Genomic DNA, 16,585 nt, shown 5'->3' with positions numbered 1-16,585 from the left:
TTCTTTAAGTTAAAAGAAATATTTTTAAATAGTCAAGCAAAGTGAAATATTAAAATGACATCTGTACTCATTTTTAGTGAAAGTATTAATATATTATAAGTGCTTGTTCTGTTAATAATATTTTGGATACTGAATATTATACATAGTTCAGTTCATCTTTGAAGAAAATACTGTTTTATTTTAAGTAAAATTAAATACTTTGCAATATGGTAAACAAAAATATGCCTTCACAAGAATTTCTTTTAGAAGAAAATCATGAATACTTCTAACTGAAAAAAAAATGTAGCGTTGGCTGGGCAGTGGTGGTGAACACCCTTAATCCCAGTACTCAGGATTCAGAGGCAGGTTGATTTCTATGAGCTAGAGGCCAGCCTGGTCTAAAGAGTGAATTCCAGGAATGCTACAGAGAAAGCTTGTCTTGAAAAACCAGACTTAAATTACAGTGTTATTTGGTAAATATTTAATTATGGCATTGAATGGATCTGTACATTCAAAATGACATTTGTATCAGAAATCCTATTGTGCATCCTCCAGAGCAATATCTGCTAAACCTAGTTTTGAAGTAACGGAGAGTAACTAAACTGTTTGTTCCTAAAAAAACTAATGCAATTAGTAATATATCTGTTAGAAACATGATTTTATTGAGGAGTAGTAGATGGCTTAGTGATTAATAGGACTTGCTCTTACTGAGGACCTGACTTTGGCTCCCAGGTCCTGTGTCAGGTAACTCAAAACTGCGTGGACTACAAGCTACACAGATGGGATAATCTTATCGCCACTGATAACGGGAACAGTATTTGGGCTTACAAACCTACACACACACACACACACACACACACACACACATGATGAAGTCAATAAAAAACTATTTCTTTAAATCCTTTCTGTTGTTTTCAAAAACTGAAATAATGACTTCTGATGCTAAGGAGGCAGCAGTCACTGTATTACAGGTCTTGTGCCTTTGACAGTGGGGTTGTAGGAAGAACCAACAGTTACTGTTTTTTCTCACTTCTTGAAAGATATTAAGAACATGGACTTAGTTGCACCTTTGTAGTACTATTCTGACTGGTTGAATAAAAAATTAATTCTGAAAATATTATCAAGTACACTTACAATTATTATAACATATGATATAATAATTTTATACAAATAATTAGTATTTTGGTAACACGTTTTATTTGATTTACTTGAAGACTTAAAACCGGAAATCTATTCTAATAGTTTTAAGTTACTGCCTTTCTAAATAAGCCAATACCTTTAATTTTAAGGTCATCTTTTTGTCCTCATTTCTTATTTTTGCATATTCATATACATTAAAAGATGCATTCTTAATTTTGAATTTGCTATATATTCTAATAAAATAGCAAAAAAGTCATAAAATATATTCCTTTGCTGAAAATTAATATAGTCAAGCAGTATAATCTTTTAATAATTCCTTAAACTGAATAGCTTATTTTAGAAATTTAAACAGTGATGAGGTTTGGATATCATTGTTCAAAGTAACAGAAAGTAGCTTTACTAAATTGATGAACAGTCTGGAAGTGATAAAAATAAAACACACTGATAAAATGGTGCATGTTGAAGGAGGGTTTTTTTTAACAGCAGTTTGTATTTGAAGAAAGATAATTCAAACAACAGTTTTTATCTATCATACAATATCTTATTAAAGTCTTCACATGGAGGATGCAGATAGTATATCTAAATCAATAGCATGAAATCATAGCATGATGCCCTAGGGAACCCTGGGAAAAAACATCTTTCACATATTTTTTCATGTCTTTAATATTGGCATAGAATATATTAAGGTCAATTTATTTTTTCCAAATGCTCCTGTTGTGGTGAACATTCAAGGTGTCATATAATAATGACAACATTAACATTTTTGTTTAAAATGTGCATATATATATATATATATATATATACATGTATATATGAGCCTTCAGTGTGCTGATATTTTAATTATTCTTAGCATTTTAGGAGGGTCAAGAAAAAAATGATAAGAAAATAGACAGATAGAATTGGGTTAAATTAATTTTTATGCACCTCGTGTTGCTTGACCCATATATATGTATATATTATATTCTGTTTTATATACAGCCAAAAATATGAAGCAAATGGACAAAGACCAATTACAACGGCAATTTTAAGACTGCCCGGAATTTGTCATTGTTTACTCTTTAATTGAAGACAGTGTATATGCTTAACCTACTGAATAATTTCACTTAATTCAACCCAATTATTAACTCTATCAAATATAGTCTTGAATGAATCTATAGGTAACATTTAGATTAAACATCATTAGGATAGAAAATGCCTTGATCTTTAAATTCAAGAGTTATTCCATGGTCAGAAAGATGGGTTAGTAATTCCAATGCAATGGCCTTAAAGGAATTCTTGAACAGGACATTCACATAAATTAAGCACACACAATAAATTATAAGAGAAAACGTCTTCATGATGAATTCATGTTGTTTTGAACCTTATTTTGGATCAGAATGTTGTATCACACACTTTTCAATGTCTTATATTTTTTCAGAATGTCAAAATGGCTTTAGATATTTGGAATTTTTTTTACTGCCATATAAATTTTAATTTTTATATTTCTTTTCAGCTACCGTGTACAAATGTTATAACCAGTCTCATATAGAATCAGTAATATTGAATACTAGTTTGTACTTTCTTTGGAATCTGCAAAGCTTATGGTAGACACATGTATAATTACATGTAGAGAATTGGAAGACTGAAAATATTTTATGCTATCATATTTTCTTTCTTAATTATTACCTCATTGAACATCTTTCAGGATTATTCAAGCTTCTGATTACTAATAACAATATGAAACCCATATTTAGCTGGACATAATCATAGGTTTCTTAACCTCGCTAACATTTTTAAAAACATTATCAATCAGCATTTATATTTTTCTCCTTCCCATAATCATGAGTCAAATACAGACTATTGGAAGAGCATAATTTTAAAAACATAAAAATTTACCACTTACTCCTAGAAATTATTTCTTCTCTCTGTTACCAGAAGTGATGACTCTCACCTGAAATGAAGCTGTTTATTTTTAAACATGATTTGCCATATCACTTTGTATAATATATTATTACAACCATGCATACATTTCATGTATATTGGCACTCTAGGAAGTTTTTAGGAAGACACTAAGTAATACTCTTGTCATACTCATGAGTGTGAATATTATAGAAGAGTTTAGGTGATCAGTTCATCAACATTTTTGGTTATGAAAAGAGTCTATAGTGATGATATGGATTGAGGGTCTTCTTAGAGTGAATATACAGGTTTATCCATAGGCAAACAGAAGCACAGATAGTTTCAAAAGCTCCTACCTCCCAGAGTAGCAGATAGCAAGAAATGAGTCCCATATTTCTTGATAAGGTTTTCTGTGATTTGCTGAAGAGTAGGTCGTCGTCCCAAAAGCCTTATGTTGCGGAAGAATTCAGGAGCAAGAGGCAAAGGAGAGCCAAGAAAATTTCTTCTCTCAACTGCAAGATTATTTACCTTCCAACGGCCAAATTCCCTGAAAAGCAAATTTATTTTTATTCACAACTGCACAATCTGAGTGTTTCGATTTGAAAACTTCAATTGGGAGTTTAATTGACGTCTCTACATTGTAATGACTGTAACCTGTAGTAAGGTGTCAGGAGCTGCGAGTAGAAGAGACCACATCTATAGTTCACTTAACTGGAATTGAAACCAATTTACAGTGACAATAAGATACTTAAATAGCTTCTACTGAGGTATTTTCTCAAGGACATACATATACACAAACATTATGTCTTTTTGAAGAAATTGTATGTAGTTACTAAAAAAGAGACAAGAATAATAAAAATTAACATAATCTATTCTGGGTTGGACAGATTGTTAAATGGTTAAGGGCACTGACTGCTCTTCCAGAAGACACCGGTTAAGTTCCCAGCACCCTTATGATAGCAAACAGCTTTCTGTTACTTCAAATTCTACATGGACATATAAAACACTAATGCAATCAAACAAAAACAAATAATTTAAAAAATAAAAGTAATTTATGATGAGTACTTCAATAAAAAACAAAATTGACATCACCATTCCAAAGTCATTGTTTCCATTCATTTTTAAATATGAATTTTCAAATTTTGGGGAGATTTCAGATGCAGAAAAGATATTTTTCTTTAAGCCCTCAAATGAACAACTGTATTTCTGATCATTTTAATTTTATATTTAAAAAATTTATCATATGCAATGTATTCAAAATTTTGATTTTTAACAAAATTAATTTTTTTCAAGATGAATAACTTTATAGATGAATTTGTCAAATGACAGAACAGCCAGGTAAGGGCATTAGGTTGTGTATATTAAATAAACTAATGTATTTTACTTGAGTTACATTAATAGTAAACTTAGGAAAATTTTTGGTGAGCTAGATAACCTGACATAAGATTATTCAGATTATTTTAAACAACGGTTTTGCAATTTTTTTCATGAATTTCTTGCAAAGATGCTTTCAGTGTGCCAGACAAATTTACATAATTAAGAATATATTTATGATGGAGAACCATGTTACCGTGATGCCCATTTTCATGTGGAGATTATAAAATAAATAAACAAAGGGAAGGATTGCATTAAACAATGTTCTAATAATATGTTCTGAATATTTCACAGCCCACCTTCACTAACAACCAGCACTAAGAAGGGGTTGTCCTATCTTTTAATTAATTGCCAGGGAGAGCAACTCTGGAAAGGCAGTATGTAAGGAAATACTCAAAGAAGTAAGAGTTGCTGGATGGAGAGAAGTAGGGCAAGGTTTTACACAGATTAATGGGGGACAATTAGGTATTTCTGGGACTAAGAGGTCACAACGTAACATTTCCAACTGCATATATCTTGCAAATGTTGCATGTTTGGGGAGTTTAAAAGCATCCAATATTGGAAAACTAATCATAATGTCCGATTCACTAAGGAATCTAGAGGAAGCACTTTATTGAGTAAAACTGAGCTTACTCTTTCTTCCCTGAGTAACTCTAACTACCTTCCTTATTACATCATTTTCAAGGTTGAAATATTCTCCTCAGCAAGTGCTCTTAATGTCAGGAGATTTTAGAGACCCTTGGAAATTTTACACCAGAGTTAGTGTTTTATGGTATGTTAGGTGGAAATGACATTATATGTTTTAAAAATAAAAAAAATTGAATATTATGTGTTAATTATATGCACTTTAGAGTTTCATTATGCAATTTATTTGGGAATAATTTAATCATATTCATCCTCATTTACCCTCTTTTGACTCTTGCCTTTCTCTTCTCAAACACTCCCTTCTATTTTCACATCTCTGTTTTCCTTTAGATTTTAATTTTGCCTATATTTTCTATAGAGTGATTCATTTTCCTACAAATGGCATAAATCTGTCCTTCTTTATTGCTGAATAATAAAAAGAAATGTTAACGCTGCTCTTTATGGAACCACATTGGAAGAAAACTGCTCCCTAGATAGTTTGGTATATTCTTTTTAAAACCATTAAATGTACTTTCCATCATTAAACACTCAGCCTTTAACAATTGAGTATAATACTTCACACACACACACACACACACACACACACACACAATCATACACACACACAGAGACATAAACACATCTAACACATCTTGTTTTTTACCTAAGGTTGAGTTGTTGTCAGTAATTTTGTTCTATAATGTCATTTTCTACAACAATTTGTTTTATTGTTTTCCTATTACAAACACATAGAATAGTGTGTTGAAATATAAATTTAAATATGAGATAATTTTAAATAAAATATTTAATGTATTATTGATAATATCAACAAGATTAAGTAATATAGTCCTGGGAATTTACTTGTTAAACAATCATATATAAATATATAATTTTACTCACTCGTTGAAATATATATTTAAATAACAGTTGCTTACCAGCTAAAAAACTTGTAGCCTTGTATTCAGCAATAATAAATTAAATCCTGTAATTTGAGACAACTGGAACTGAAGATAATAAAACCGGGTAAAATAGCTCAGGCACAGGAAAAAAAGAATCATGTGATCTGATTCATGAGAGGATCTAAAATTAGAGTTGCTTATAAATGAAGAAAGGAATTCCAGCAATGCCAGTGGGGAGCAGATGGAAGTTAGAGGAAAGGCTAAGCAATAGGTACTACTGACAGAGGTGACAATCACTTAATGCAATGCCATTGCTTGATGATAACGTAAAACATGATTCAAGACGCTTAAGAAAGAATTCTTATGTTTTCTTTATTATGGGATGATCAACATTTGAGAAGGTTAAAAATCTATCATAATTTAAATAGGTTATTTAGATGTATCCATGCATAAAAATATCACATGCTAGCTCATAACCATAAACGATGCTTGTGTTTTGATTATCATCTAAAACAGTATATTTAACTGAAGCAAAGTAAATCTCTAGTCCTAGGGATTTGGGAATTGTACTGAGATATAATCTGAAGGAGAGAAATGAAGTTAAAATGCTGTAAAATATCTCTTTCTGCATAAAATACAAGGACATAGTTATTCTTATATCTTAACTTATTTCATGACTATTGCTTGATATGATTTTTTTCTCACCTAACTCATCTGGTGTGTTATGACTCCTCTTAGATTTTCATACCTTCCATACTGATATGAAGAGCTTAACACTGTGGATACTTCTATGGGGTGTGCTTCAGCCCTCAATGGTTTTGATTTTTCTGTTTACCACATCTAAAAATCTTACTGTCTCAATTCACTTTTCACCATTTATTTTTGACAAAACACTTATTTACTTTTGATCATTATTATTTTTCCAATGTCACCTACCAAAAAAAAATAACAGACTGTAAATACCACTAAACAAAGGTCAAATAAGTATTCAAGTAATTTCCAAGGAATTATTTTCCTAATTGCCAGAACATTAATTAAGATTCTCTTCTTCTTTCACAATCCTTGGAAGAGGTGATAAAAAGCAGTCTAGGCAAGAAAATTTTTTTTCTGGAGACTAAGTACTATCATATTTGCATGTACAGACATTGTCCCTTTCCTGAGCACAGGATCAGTTGGCATCTTCTGCTCTTCCTTAAAGCAGCTTCAGCTTTCCTTGACCAATGACCAGTGAACATGTTACATTGATCTGTCTTATTGTTCTGATACCTTAATGGAAAAAGATTACTCTTCTATATGTCCTCAAAAGTATCTTTCTTTGCAGACTGTAGAAACAAACAATATGTATGAATTAAAAAAAAACATAGTCATGTAAAGTCATCAAGATTATAGATTTATTGTTTAGATTGTTGACTAACTATAAATATTTTAAACATCATGAAAGATGTATTTTGACACTAGGAAAACTTTAAGAAACAAATTAGAAATTAATATTTTTACAAGTAATGGAATCATAGGAGAAAATTTTTAATTTCCATTTCATGAATAGATGATCCAGATTGTTGGAGACTCAACACTGTACAAAATTTCTTAAAATCAAAGTAAGGTAGTGTTCAATTGAAAACTTGTGAAAATATATGATATTAATTATGATTACTATAGTGTGAATATTTTACCTAACATCTGAGAATTCTGTCCAGATGTTGCATTACTATAATAAAGAAGAACTTTCTGATAACTCATTTAGTCCTTCATTCTTACTTGGAGCCTACACAGACCATAAAAAAATTTCCAGTATAGTTATTTGAAGTCTTTAAATGAAGTAGTTACAATGATTAGAACTTAACATATTTTGGCCCCTTTATAAACACAAATATTTCTATAGATTATAAAAATGAACCATCACCAGTTCAAATAGATCATCAACTTGAAATGTCTTTTTTAAGTTCTATGAAATCTCTTTATTTGTATCATATGGTTGTTTGCAAAAAATTCTGATTTTTTGGAATCTACAACTTGCCTCCACATACATTTATTTACCCACAATATCAATTATGTTCTTTGTTCCTCCTCATCTTACACAAGGGTGGGAGAACAAGAACTACATCATTAAATGCATTGAAATTATAGTCAAATAATTTTTACATTGTCATTATAATTTCATAATTATACTTAAAGTCTGTGTCAAATAATAAATGTGGTCATTATAATATCAGCTCCGTTTCCTTGTGATTTATCAAATGCAGATAATCAGTCATTAATTATACTGAAAAATTTGAACACAATATCACAGGAAAAGCTGTCTAGAATTTTGACAAAACAAAATAATTCAGTTGCTAAAACCAGGCTTATATTTAACTGCTAATTTGTTATGAATAAAGTTTTTTTTTCCCTAATTACTCAATGATATTAATTGCATCAGCTTTCATGTAACTACATGTGTTGGCTTATGATTTTATTTTATAAATATTCATTAAATTTACAAATATAATTTTAAAATAAAATATATTACTTAAGTGTTAATGTAATAATAAATTTAATGAGTATTGTAAAGTGATCTGACAACTCTTAGTAGCAATAATCTTGTAACTGCAGCTGTAAAACCATACTAATCTTAACAAATGTCTGCAATGATTGATATTTCCCACAGTTTTCTTATGTGTAACGATTATAAATATATTTGGCTTGCTTTTACCATGCTCACTATGCTATTTTCTGGCATTACAAATATTTTCCATCTGACTGGCAAAAATATAAATATCTCTAGTTACTTGAATAATCAAAACTTTGAACAAAGATTTAAAATAAAAAATAAAAAGTGTCATTCAAGAAAGGACCATGGACCTGAACAGAGAGTTCTCAAATTAGAAAAAAAAATGCCTAAAATATATCTCTAAAAGTATTCATTTTCTCTGGGAATGAGGAAACCACAAATCAAAACACCTGGAGGTTTCATTATATAATAACCGAAATGTCAAAGATCAACAAAACAAACTAAAACAAATTCTGAAGGGGGCATGAGGAAATGGAAACTTCACTCACTGGTAGTGGGATTGCAAACTGATGTAGTCACTGAAAAACTCAGTGTTGTAGTTCCTCAAAAAGCTCAAAACAAATCTGTTCCTCTATGCTACTCTTTGGATTGTGCTTAAACATCCCATTTCGTAGATATCTGCTCAACCATATCAGTTGCTTCACTAGACATGATAGTTAGGAAAGGCTAATAACTTTAATATCTATTAATATGTAAGTGGATAATAAAAATATTCTCTATTTATATTTTACAATACTATGAAGTCAGACATTTAATGGAATTAAATCTCTGGTTAGGTGGCAGACAAGATGGATTATCTGTCAATAGCTTGACCACAAGCAGAGGACATTAAGTACAAACTTGAGGTTTTGAAGGTTCTTTTGAACACAGCTACGGATTAAACAGAAAGAATCTATGAAATTTTTATGCTAAAAGAGAATCACTATCTCTTTTATTATTTTTTATAAAATGTTACCTATACCAGGCTCAGTAGTAGGAAAAAATAACTACTTCATTTTTTTTTAGTCTGTTTGATATTTCATTAAAACTCAACTAATATGTTCTCTGTGCCGATATTATGGCTTGATTTTTGTCAACTCCCGTAGTGAAATAGGTATACCTAAAATAACTACTTCATTTTGAATAATGTGCCAAATTCAAAGTAAAAGTGAAGGCAAGTAAAATGATTACAGCAAACATTTTTTGTTCACAGAAAAACAATAAGCACTGATTGCAGCAGCAGGCATTTAGTAATATTATTGAATAACAAAAATAATTGGGAGCTGTAGAGAACACTTTTTAAATCTCTTTGTTTATATTTAATTGTGCTCATTCTGTTTTTTTTTTAATTTGCTAAATCTATGGGATATGTAATGACTGATAGCAATCTAGTTTTGTAATTATTTTGAAATATTTTCTATGATTTGACAGGAAGTCATTCAAATTTTAAGGAAAATGCCAACACATTTTAATAATCACAATCAATGTCATATTAGCACCATATACTTTATATCAGACGAGTAGTAATGTATATGCAGTTTGGTACTTCAGTACATACATGGCAACACTGATGCTAATTATTCATTTTAAATCAGGTGTTAAGAGGTTTCATGCAAAGTAGACACACACACACACACATGCACACACACATACACTTGCAATTATTTTTTCTCTTCTTAAATTTCAAATTTTGATGGCCATGTCTAGGTATGTAGTCCTCCATAAACTAAGGTCTGCATTAATGTCCATTTCCCATGTTACTATAAGACCCCATGTAAATCATGTGTTGAACCATGAGTTTAAGTACAAGGCCTCCTTTAGCCATCCCTGTCCCTTTTCAGCCCTGGGATAATGGACCTCAATGACTTCAGCATGGAAAAGCTGGAGCTGTCCTAAATGGGAGACTTTTCACCCCACATGTAGGAAAGCTGTACCCACCCCTCACCAAGGGAGTTGAAGAGTTGGCCATACTGATCAACTCGGCACTCAGATATACATCCAGGCCTTTGAACTTGCACAACCAAACATCCACCCCATATATAACCTGTAGAAGTACATGAAGGGACTCATTTTGTATAGTCATGACTATATGGTCTACATGACTTGGGGCAACAGCAGGATATCTGGGGAGTTTCCATGTTGGTCCAGAGTTGATGATGTGCCAGAGGTCAGAGGCCTTGAATCTGACCAACAGCACATTACATAATGAACATTTGAGGGAAAAGCAGTTTGGACAAAAGAGTATTCAGCATGATATACAGCAGCTCCGAATGCCACTAACATAAATGAAGAGGTGATGAAGATACAAAGAATGAGGAGCAAATATTTGTTTTGCTTGTGGTTTTTGTTTTTTCTCTTTCATTTTACTTATTTTCTTGTTTGTGTTTCTGTTTCCTGGATCTTACATTGAAATTGATATTCTAATTTGTACTTGTATTTTTCAGTTTATCAGTATTTTTTCTTGTTTATCTTATTGTTTTTATTTCTTTGTTAGTTTTTCTTTGGGTGGTACACCACAAGGGTGAGCAGTAAATGTAGAGGAACTGAAAGATGATTGAGATTGGGATGCATGATGTGAAATTGCCTGTTATTTTAATTTCAAAATTCTAAGATAATGTCTATTTTAAATAATAACTGAACTTACCATAATTATTCCTATGTCATAATAATGTGATTGCATAGATTTCATTATATATATATATATATATTGGTTATGAAAATTCTATAAACAAATATAGCATTTTTTAACATTTATAATGGTAGAGTAATTTTTATTCATCAATGAAAATTTTTGTACTTCAATAATAATTTAAAATTTTATAGTAGTGGGATCTTGGGGGTGGGGTGGGTAGGGGGTAAGGGGAGATGGGGAGAGAAAAGTGAGAAGGGGAGGATGGGGGGAACTTGGGGAAACAGGATGATTGGGATAAAGGAAGGCTGGATAGGGGAGCATGGAAGCACAATTCTTAGATAAGGGAGCCATCTTAGGGCTGGCAAGAAACTTGAACCTAGAGTGGCTCCCAGGAGCCCAAGGCAATGTCCCCAGTTAGTTCCTTGGGCAGATGAGGATAGGGAACCTGAAATGACCCTATCCTATAGCAATACTGACGAATATCTTGCATATTACCATAGAACGTACATCTGGTGATGGATGGAGATAGAGACAGAGACCCACACTGGAGCACTGGACTGAGCTCCCAATGTCCCAATGAGGAGCAGAAGGAGGGAGAAGATGAGCAAGGAAGTCAGGACCACGAGTGGTGCACCCACCCACTGAGACAGAGGGGCTGATCTATTGGGAGCTCACCAAGGCCAGCTGGACTATGACTGAAAAAGCATGGGATAAAACCGGACTCTCTGAACATGGCGAACAATGAGGGCTGATGAGAAGTCAAGGACAATGGCACGGGATTTTGATCCTACTTCATGTTCAGGCTTTGTGGGAGCCTAGCCAGTTTGGATGTTCACCTTCCTAGACCTGGATGGAGGGGGGAGGACCTTGGACTTTCCACAGGGCAGGGAACCCTGACTGCTAGTTGGACTGGAGAGGGAGGGGGAGAGGAGTGGGGGGAGGGGAAGAAGGATGGGAGGTGGGGGAGGGAAATGGGAGGCTTGGAGGAGGGGGAAACTTTTTTTTCCTTTTCTCAATAAAAAAAAAAATTATAGTAGACATTAAAATTTGGAAAAGGAATAGCTTGAAGACCCAGAAAATAGTTTTAATATCCCATCATCACCAATTTAAATCTAACTTCAAAACTAAAGACATTAAGATGTTTTCAAAGTCACTGATGTAATGTGTGTAACAATATCAACTTTGTGTAATTTCAAGTTATAGCTTTAAAATTAGTAGAGGAAAATATATTTTACCACTTAAGCAATTTGGTATCAATATACCATACACGTTGCAGTTATAGATTAATAACCTATAATGGCATGTATACTTATTTTGGGAAAGAAAGAAAAAGAAAATATTTTTAAAATAGCAAAGTATATAAGTATATAAGTAATATTCAAGTATCTCTCTTATTGACCTCAGTATAAATAAAAGTTTAATGCTAGTAAGAAAATTAAACTAACCAGAGAACATGTTTTTTCAAATAGGAAATTAATATATTTCAATAACTTCTAGAGGCATTTATATAATAATTGCTTAGGTACTTACCAATGGTATCTTTTATCTCCAAACTCATCTCAAGCTTAGACTAACTAAAGATAATGTCAGGGTTGTTAGTCAATTAAATATCTAAGCATATGAGAAATCATAATGTCCTAAAACATTTCATGTAACATAAGGTTAAAAAAGGCAAAATCAAAGATTCTCCTTAGAGTACTTTCAATACAGTGACAATTGATGGAGGAGGGTCATCTGTCTATGTGTTATTCTCACTGGTTAAAAACGAAACTGCCTTGGCTTTTTGATAGGGCAGGATTTAGATAGGTGGAGTAGACAGAATGGAATGCTGGGAGAAAGAAAGCATAGTTGGTCAGACGCCATAGCTCTCCTCTTCAAGATGGACTCAGGTTAAGATCCTTCCCGGTAAGTCACCTCATGGTGTTACACAGATTATTAGAAATGGGTTAATCAAGATGTGAGAATTAGCCAGTAAGAGGCTAGAGCTAATGGGCCAAGCAGTATTTAAAAGAATACAGTTTCCATGTAATTTTTTTGGGTGTAAAGCTAGCCGGGTGGCAGGACGTAGTACACCGCTCCCACTACAGACAATGAAAATATAGATCAAATTTTGAAAAAAAAATGTATACAGAAAGAATTATTTTTAGAAAATTAAAATTGAGCAGAATTATAGTGACACTTTATGTTTTAATAAATAAAGTTTGCCTAAATATCAGAAGGACAAAGATAAACCTCTAAAGGTTAGGCAGTAGTGGCACACACCTTTAATCCCAGGATTTGGAGACAGAAGCAGATGAATCTCTGTAAATTCAAGGCCACCATGGGCTACACAGATCAATGCAGAAATCAATTCAGGTGATGGTAACCTACACTTTTAATCCCGGTACTAGGGAGTCAAACACCTTTAATCCCAGAACTAGAGGGAATATAAAATGAGAGGAGAGAGAAGCCAAGACTGTTTAGTTTGTTTAGGATCAATTCATCCAGCCTTGGCAAAGGCAAAACTTCTCTGGTGTCTTGGCTACTTTGCTTTTCTGTTTTTTGGGTTTACCCAAATATCTGAATATTAGGATTTTTTTATTTTTCATTCTACACAAGATATAATATTTTTATGAAGAAAAAGTTTAAACTTTGAAAGACTGTTTGTAAAAACCCAACGGGATTGGAATTCCTTCTTTAAGACTATACATTCAATGAGCTCACTTTCAGTCCACCCGGCTTTACTTCATCAGGGTTTTAACACAATAGCGCCACAGCTGGGAAACAAACTTTTAGCGTGAGCATTGGGGACACTCTGTACCTGAATTAAGTAGTACTTAAGTTTTTGTATTTCATTAACCATGCAGTGAGGTAGTGAATATTTTTTTTAATATTTTAGGATGAATTATAGGGGAGACTTGGAAAGATGGAACTGATAGAAGAGCGAAACAACAATGATAATACACTTGACTGTCATCCTGGTTTTTAAAAATAATTACATTAAATACCTTGAAATAAACCTCGTACCAAAGAAGGAAAAGACGAATATAATGAAAAAGCTAAAAGTAATTACAGAAATAGAAGACAATAGATGATGGAGAGATTTCACATGTGCTAGAATTAATATTTTGAAAATGACCAACTTAGTAAAAAATAAATAGATTTATTGTAATCCCATTAAAATTACAATACCATCTTTGACAGAGATAATTTTGGGATTTGAGAACTCCCATGAAAACACAAAAGATACCAAGCAATCCTGAACAACAGTCAACTCTGAAGTACTGCCATAGCTGAATGTGAGTTATTCTGTAGAGCTATTGTGACAGCAAAACAAAGCAAAGGCATAATGCAGCAATGTGGTACTGGATCAACATCCAAGATAAAGACATATTCAATGGAAGCCAAGATTTTTATAAAGGCCCACAAGGCTACTGTCCTCCAGCTTTTGAAAAAGGTGTAAAAGATATAATTGGAAAGTGGCTATCACTTCAACAATGATTCTGGAGAAAATGACATATCCGTTAGCAGAAGAATGAAGTAAGTTCTTTATCTATGCAAATCAACTCCAAATAAATCATTGGAAGGACTTAACATGTAAATCTGAAACTATTAGAATAAAAAATAGATTAGAGAATTCAAAATACAGTAAGAAGGGGCTTTTTGAACAAGACTCCAGTTTCTAAGGATAATATGTCAAAAACTAATGTTTTTTCTTTTATTTTTTAATGAGTCATTTATTGTGCTGGAGAGATGAGTTATCAGAAACACTGATTGTTCTTCCAATATTTGAATAACACAGCTCAAAATCATCTGTATAGTTAATTCTACGTGCTCTGTCAAACTTTGCTGGCCTATTTGGGTATTGCATGAAGAGGGTGTACAGATTTATAGCAGGCTAAATACCTGTCCATATGAAAATAAAATAAAGCTTTTAAATATTTATTTTCGATGTGTGTACTTGCTTAAATGGGATTTCAGTATTATTTTTTGTGTTATTGTACAATTGTCAGCTATATCCTATTGATTTGTGTTTAATTTTTCTATAGTATAGCCAGAATATGACTTGTTTTAGTAAATGATAAAAGGCAGAGTATTGAATTTTCAGTGTGTAATTATAAATTTAAATCTCAAATTTTTATTCTGTTTAACTGTGTTTATTCATCTTATCTTGAAATCCATCTGTTCCTGTAAACACATTGAAGACTCTTATCATGCTACATATCAAGTTTTTATTATTATTTTAGGATATTACCCAGTAAGTTACTTTAGAATGAATTTAACTCACCCTCTGTTTTTAACAATCATCCTTGCTTTAATTGGTGTTCGAAATAGATATCTATTTTCAATCTTTGTTTCCATACATATATTCATAATGTGATTTTTTTTCACAGATCTAAATAGAAGTATGACTTTGGTACTTGAACTATTCATATTGAATGTATTTACTTTTTTGCAATGTGTATGTGCAAATTTGAGTTGATTTTCTTTAATAATTAATTTTTCTTTATGTCAGTATAAGTCACATGAACATGGATGCCCTCAGAGCCTAGAAGAAAGCATGATTCCCAGATACTCAAATGACAGGCTGTTGTAAATTACCCATGTGGGTTCTAGAATCAAAAGAGTTCTCTGGAAGAGAAAGATGGGCTCTTATACACGAAACCATCTCTGCAGACTCTTCCCATGAAATTTCAAAAAGCATCTGCACAATAAAGTCAAGATATAATATAAGAGAAATACAGCCATGGGAAAGAAGGTTTTTTAGCCATACATCAGACAGAAGATTATATAAAGAGTATAAAAAAACTAATCTCATTAGCTATCAAAAATACAAATTGAAACATTAAATATGCCCCAGTTCACAATTTTGAAATGCATTCAATAACGAAACTAGGACAATAAGGAGAACTATACACAGCTGCTGGACATAAAAACTAATCAGTTGCTGTGCAAACCCCTAGGGAGTTTCTTAAGAAACGACAAATAGGTCTAGATGGGTCTAGCCGTATAGTTTTTGGCCATTTACCCAAATAACTCCATATCACAAAGCTGTATCAGAGTTACTATAGCTAAATAGCAAAACCAACTTAAGCTTTCACACAAGAGCACCTATATTAACAAATGAATAAAAAAGTAGGATATATTCGTGTGTGTGTGTGTGTATGTGTAAGTGTGTATGTGTTTGTGTGAGCGACTTTTTATGGCAATAAATAATGAGGTTATGCTCTTTTACAGAAAATTGATATAACCGGAGATTTAAAAAAAATTAGCTACTGTGCAAAAAAACTAAGATCATATGTTCATTTTTACTTAAGGTTTCTAGATTTTATTAACATTTATCAAACCATATATAAACACATTGCTGTAGAAACAAAGTGATTTAGACGAACAAAGATTAAATGAAGGACATAGTTGGAGGTAAGGAGGGCTACTCTGAAAGTGTAGTATGTATTTGCATGTAAATTTTCTCTGTGACACAGTAGAATATACAATTATGACACACAATTAAAACCTGAAATTATATAAACTGACAGTATTACTGCTCCC

The 16,585-nt window shown here is 32.1% G+C and overlaps 1 protein-coding gene across 1 annotated transcript in view; it reads right to left on the bottom strand.

Moving 5' to 3' along the window:
- LOC121446219 (BMP/retinoic acid-inducible neural-specific protein 3-like) overlaps nucleotides 1-16,585 on the bottom strand; it is a gene marked incomplete at its 3' end in the record, with an annotated part of 257,918 nt that overhangs the window by 60,395 nt on the left and 180,938 nt on the right. The window contains exon 3 of the mRNA XM_041648686.1: nucleotides 3,354-3,544. Coding sequence (XP_041504620.1) covers nucleotides 3,354-3,544 — 191 coding nt within the window. The remainder of the gene's footprint in view (nucleotides 1-3,353; nucleotides 3,545-16,585) is intronic.

The sequence above is a fragment of the Microtus oregoni genome, unplaced genomic scaffold (assembly GCF_018167655.1).
Source record: "Microtus oregoni isolate MIOR12 unplaced genomic scaffold, Mior012 000003F_ref0000135, whole genome shotgun sequence".
Lineage (NCBI taxonomy): Eukaryota > Metazoa > Chordata > Mammalia > Rodentia > Cricetidae > Microtus > Microtus oregoni.
Note: the sequence above shows the minus strand (reverse complement) of the source record. Positions and strands in the feature narration are given on the sequence as shown.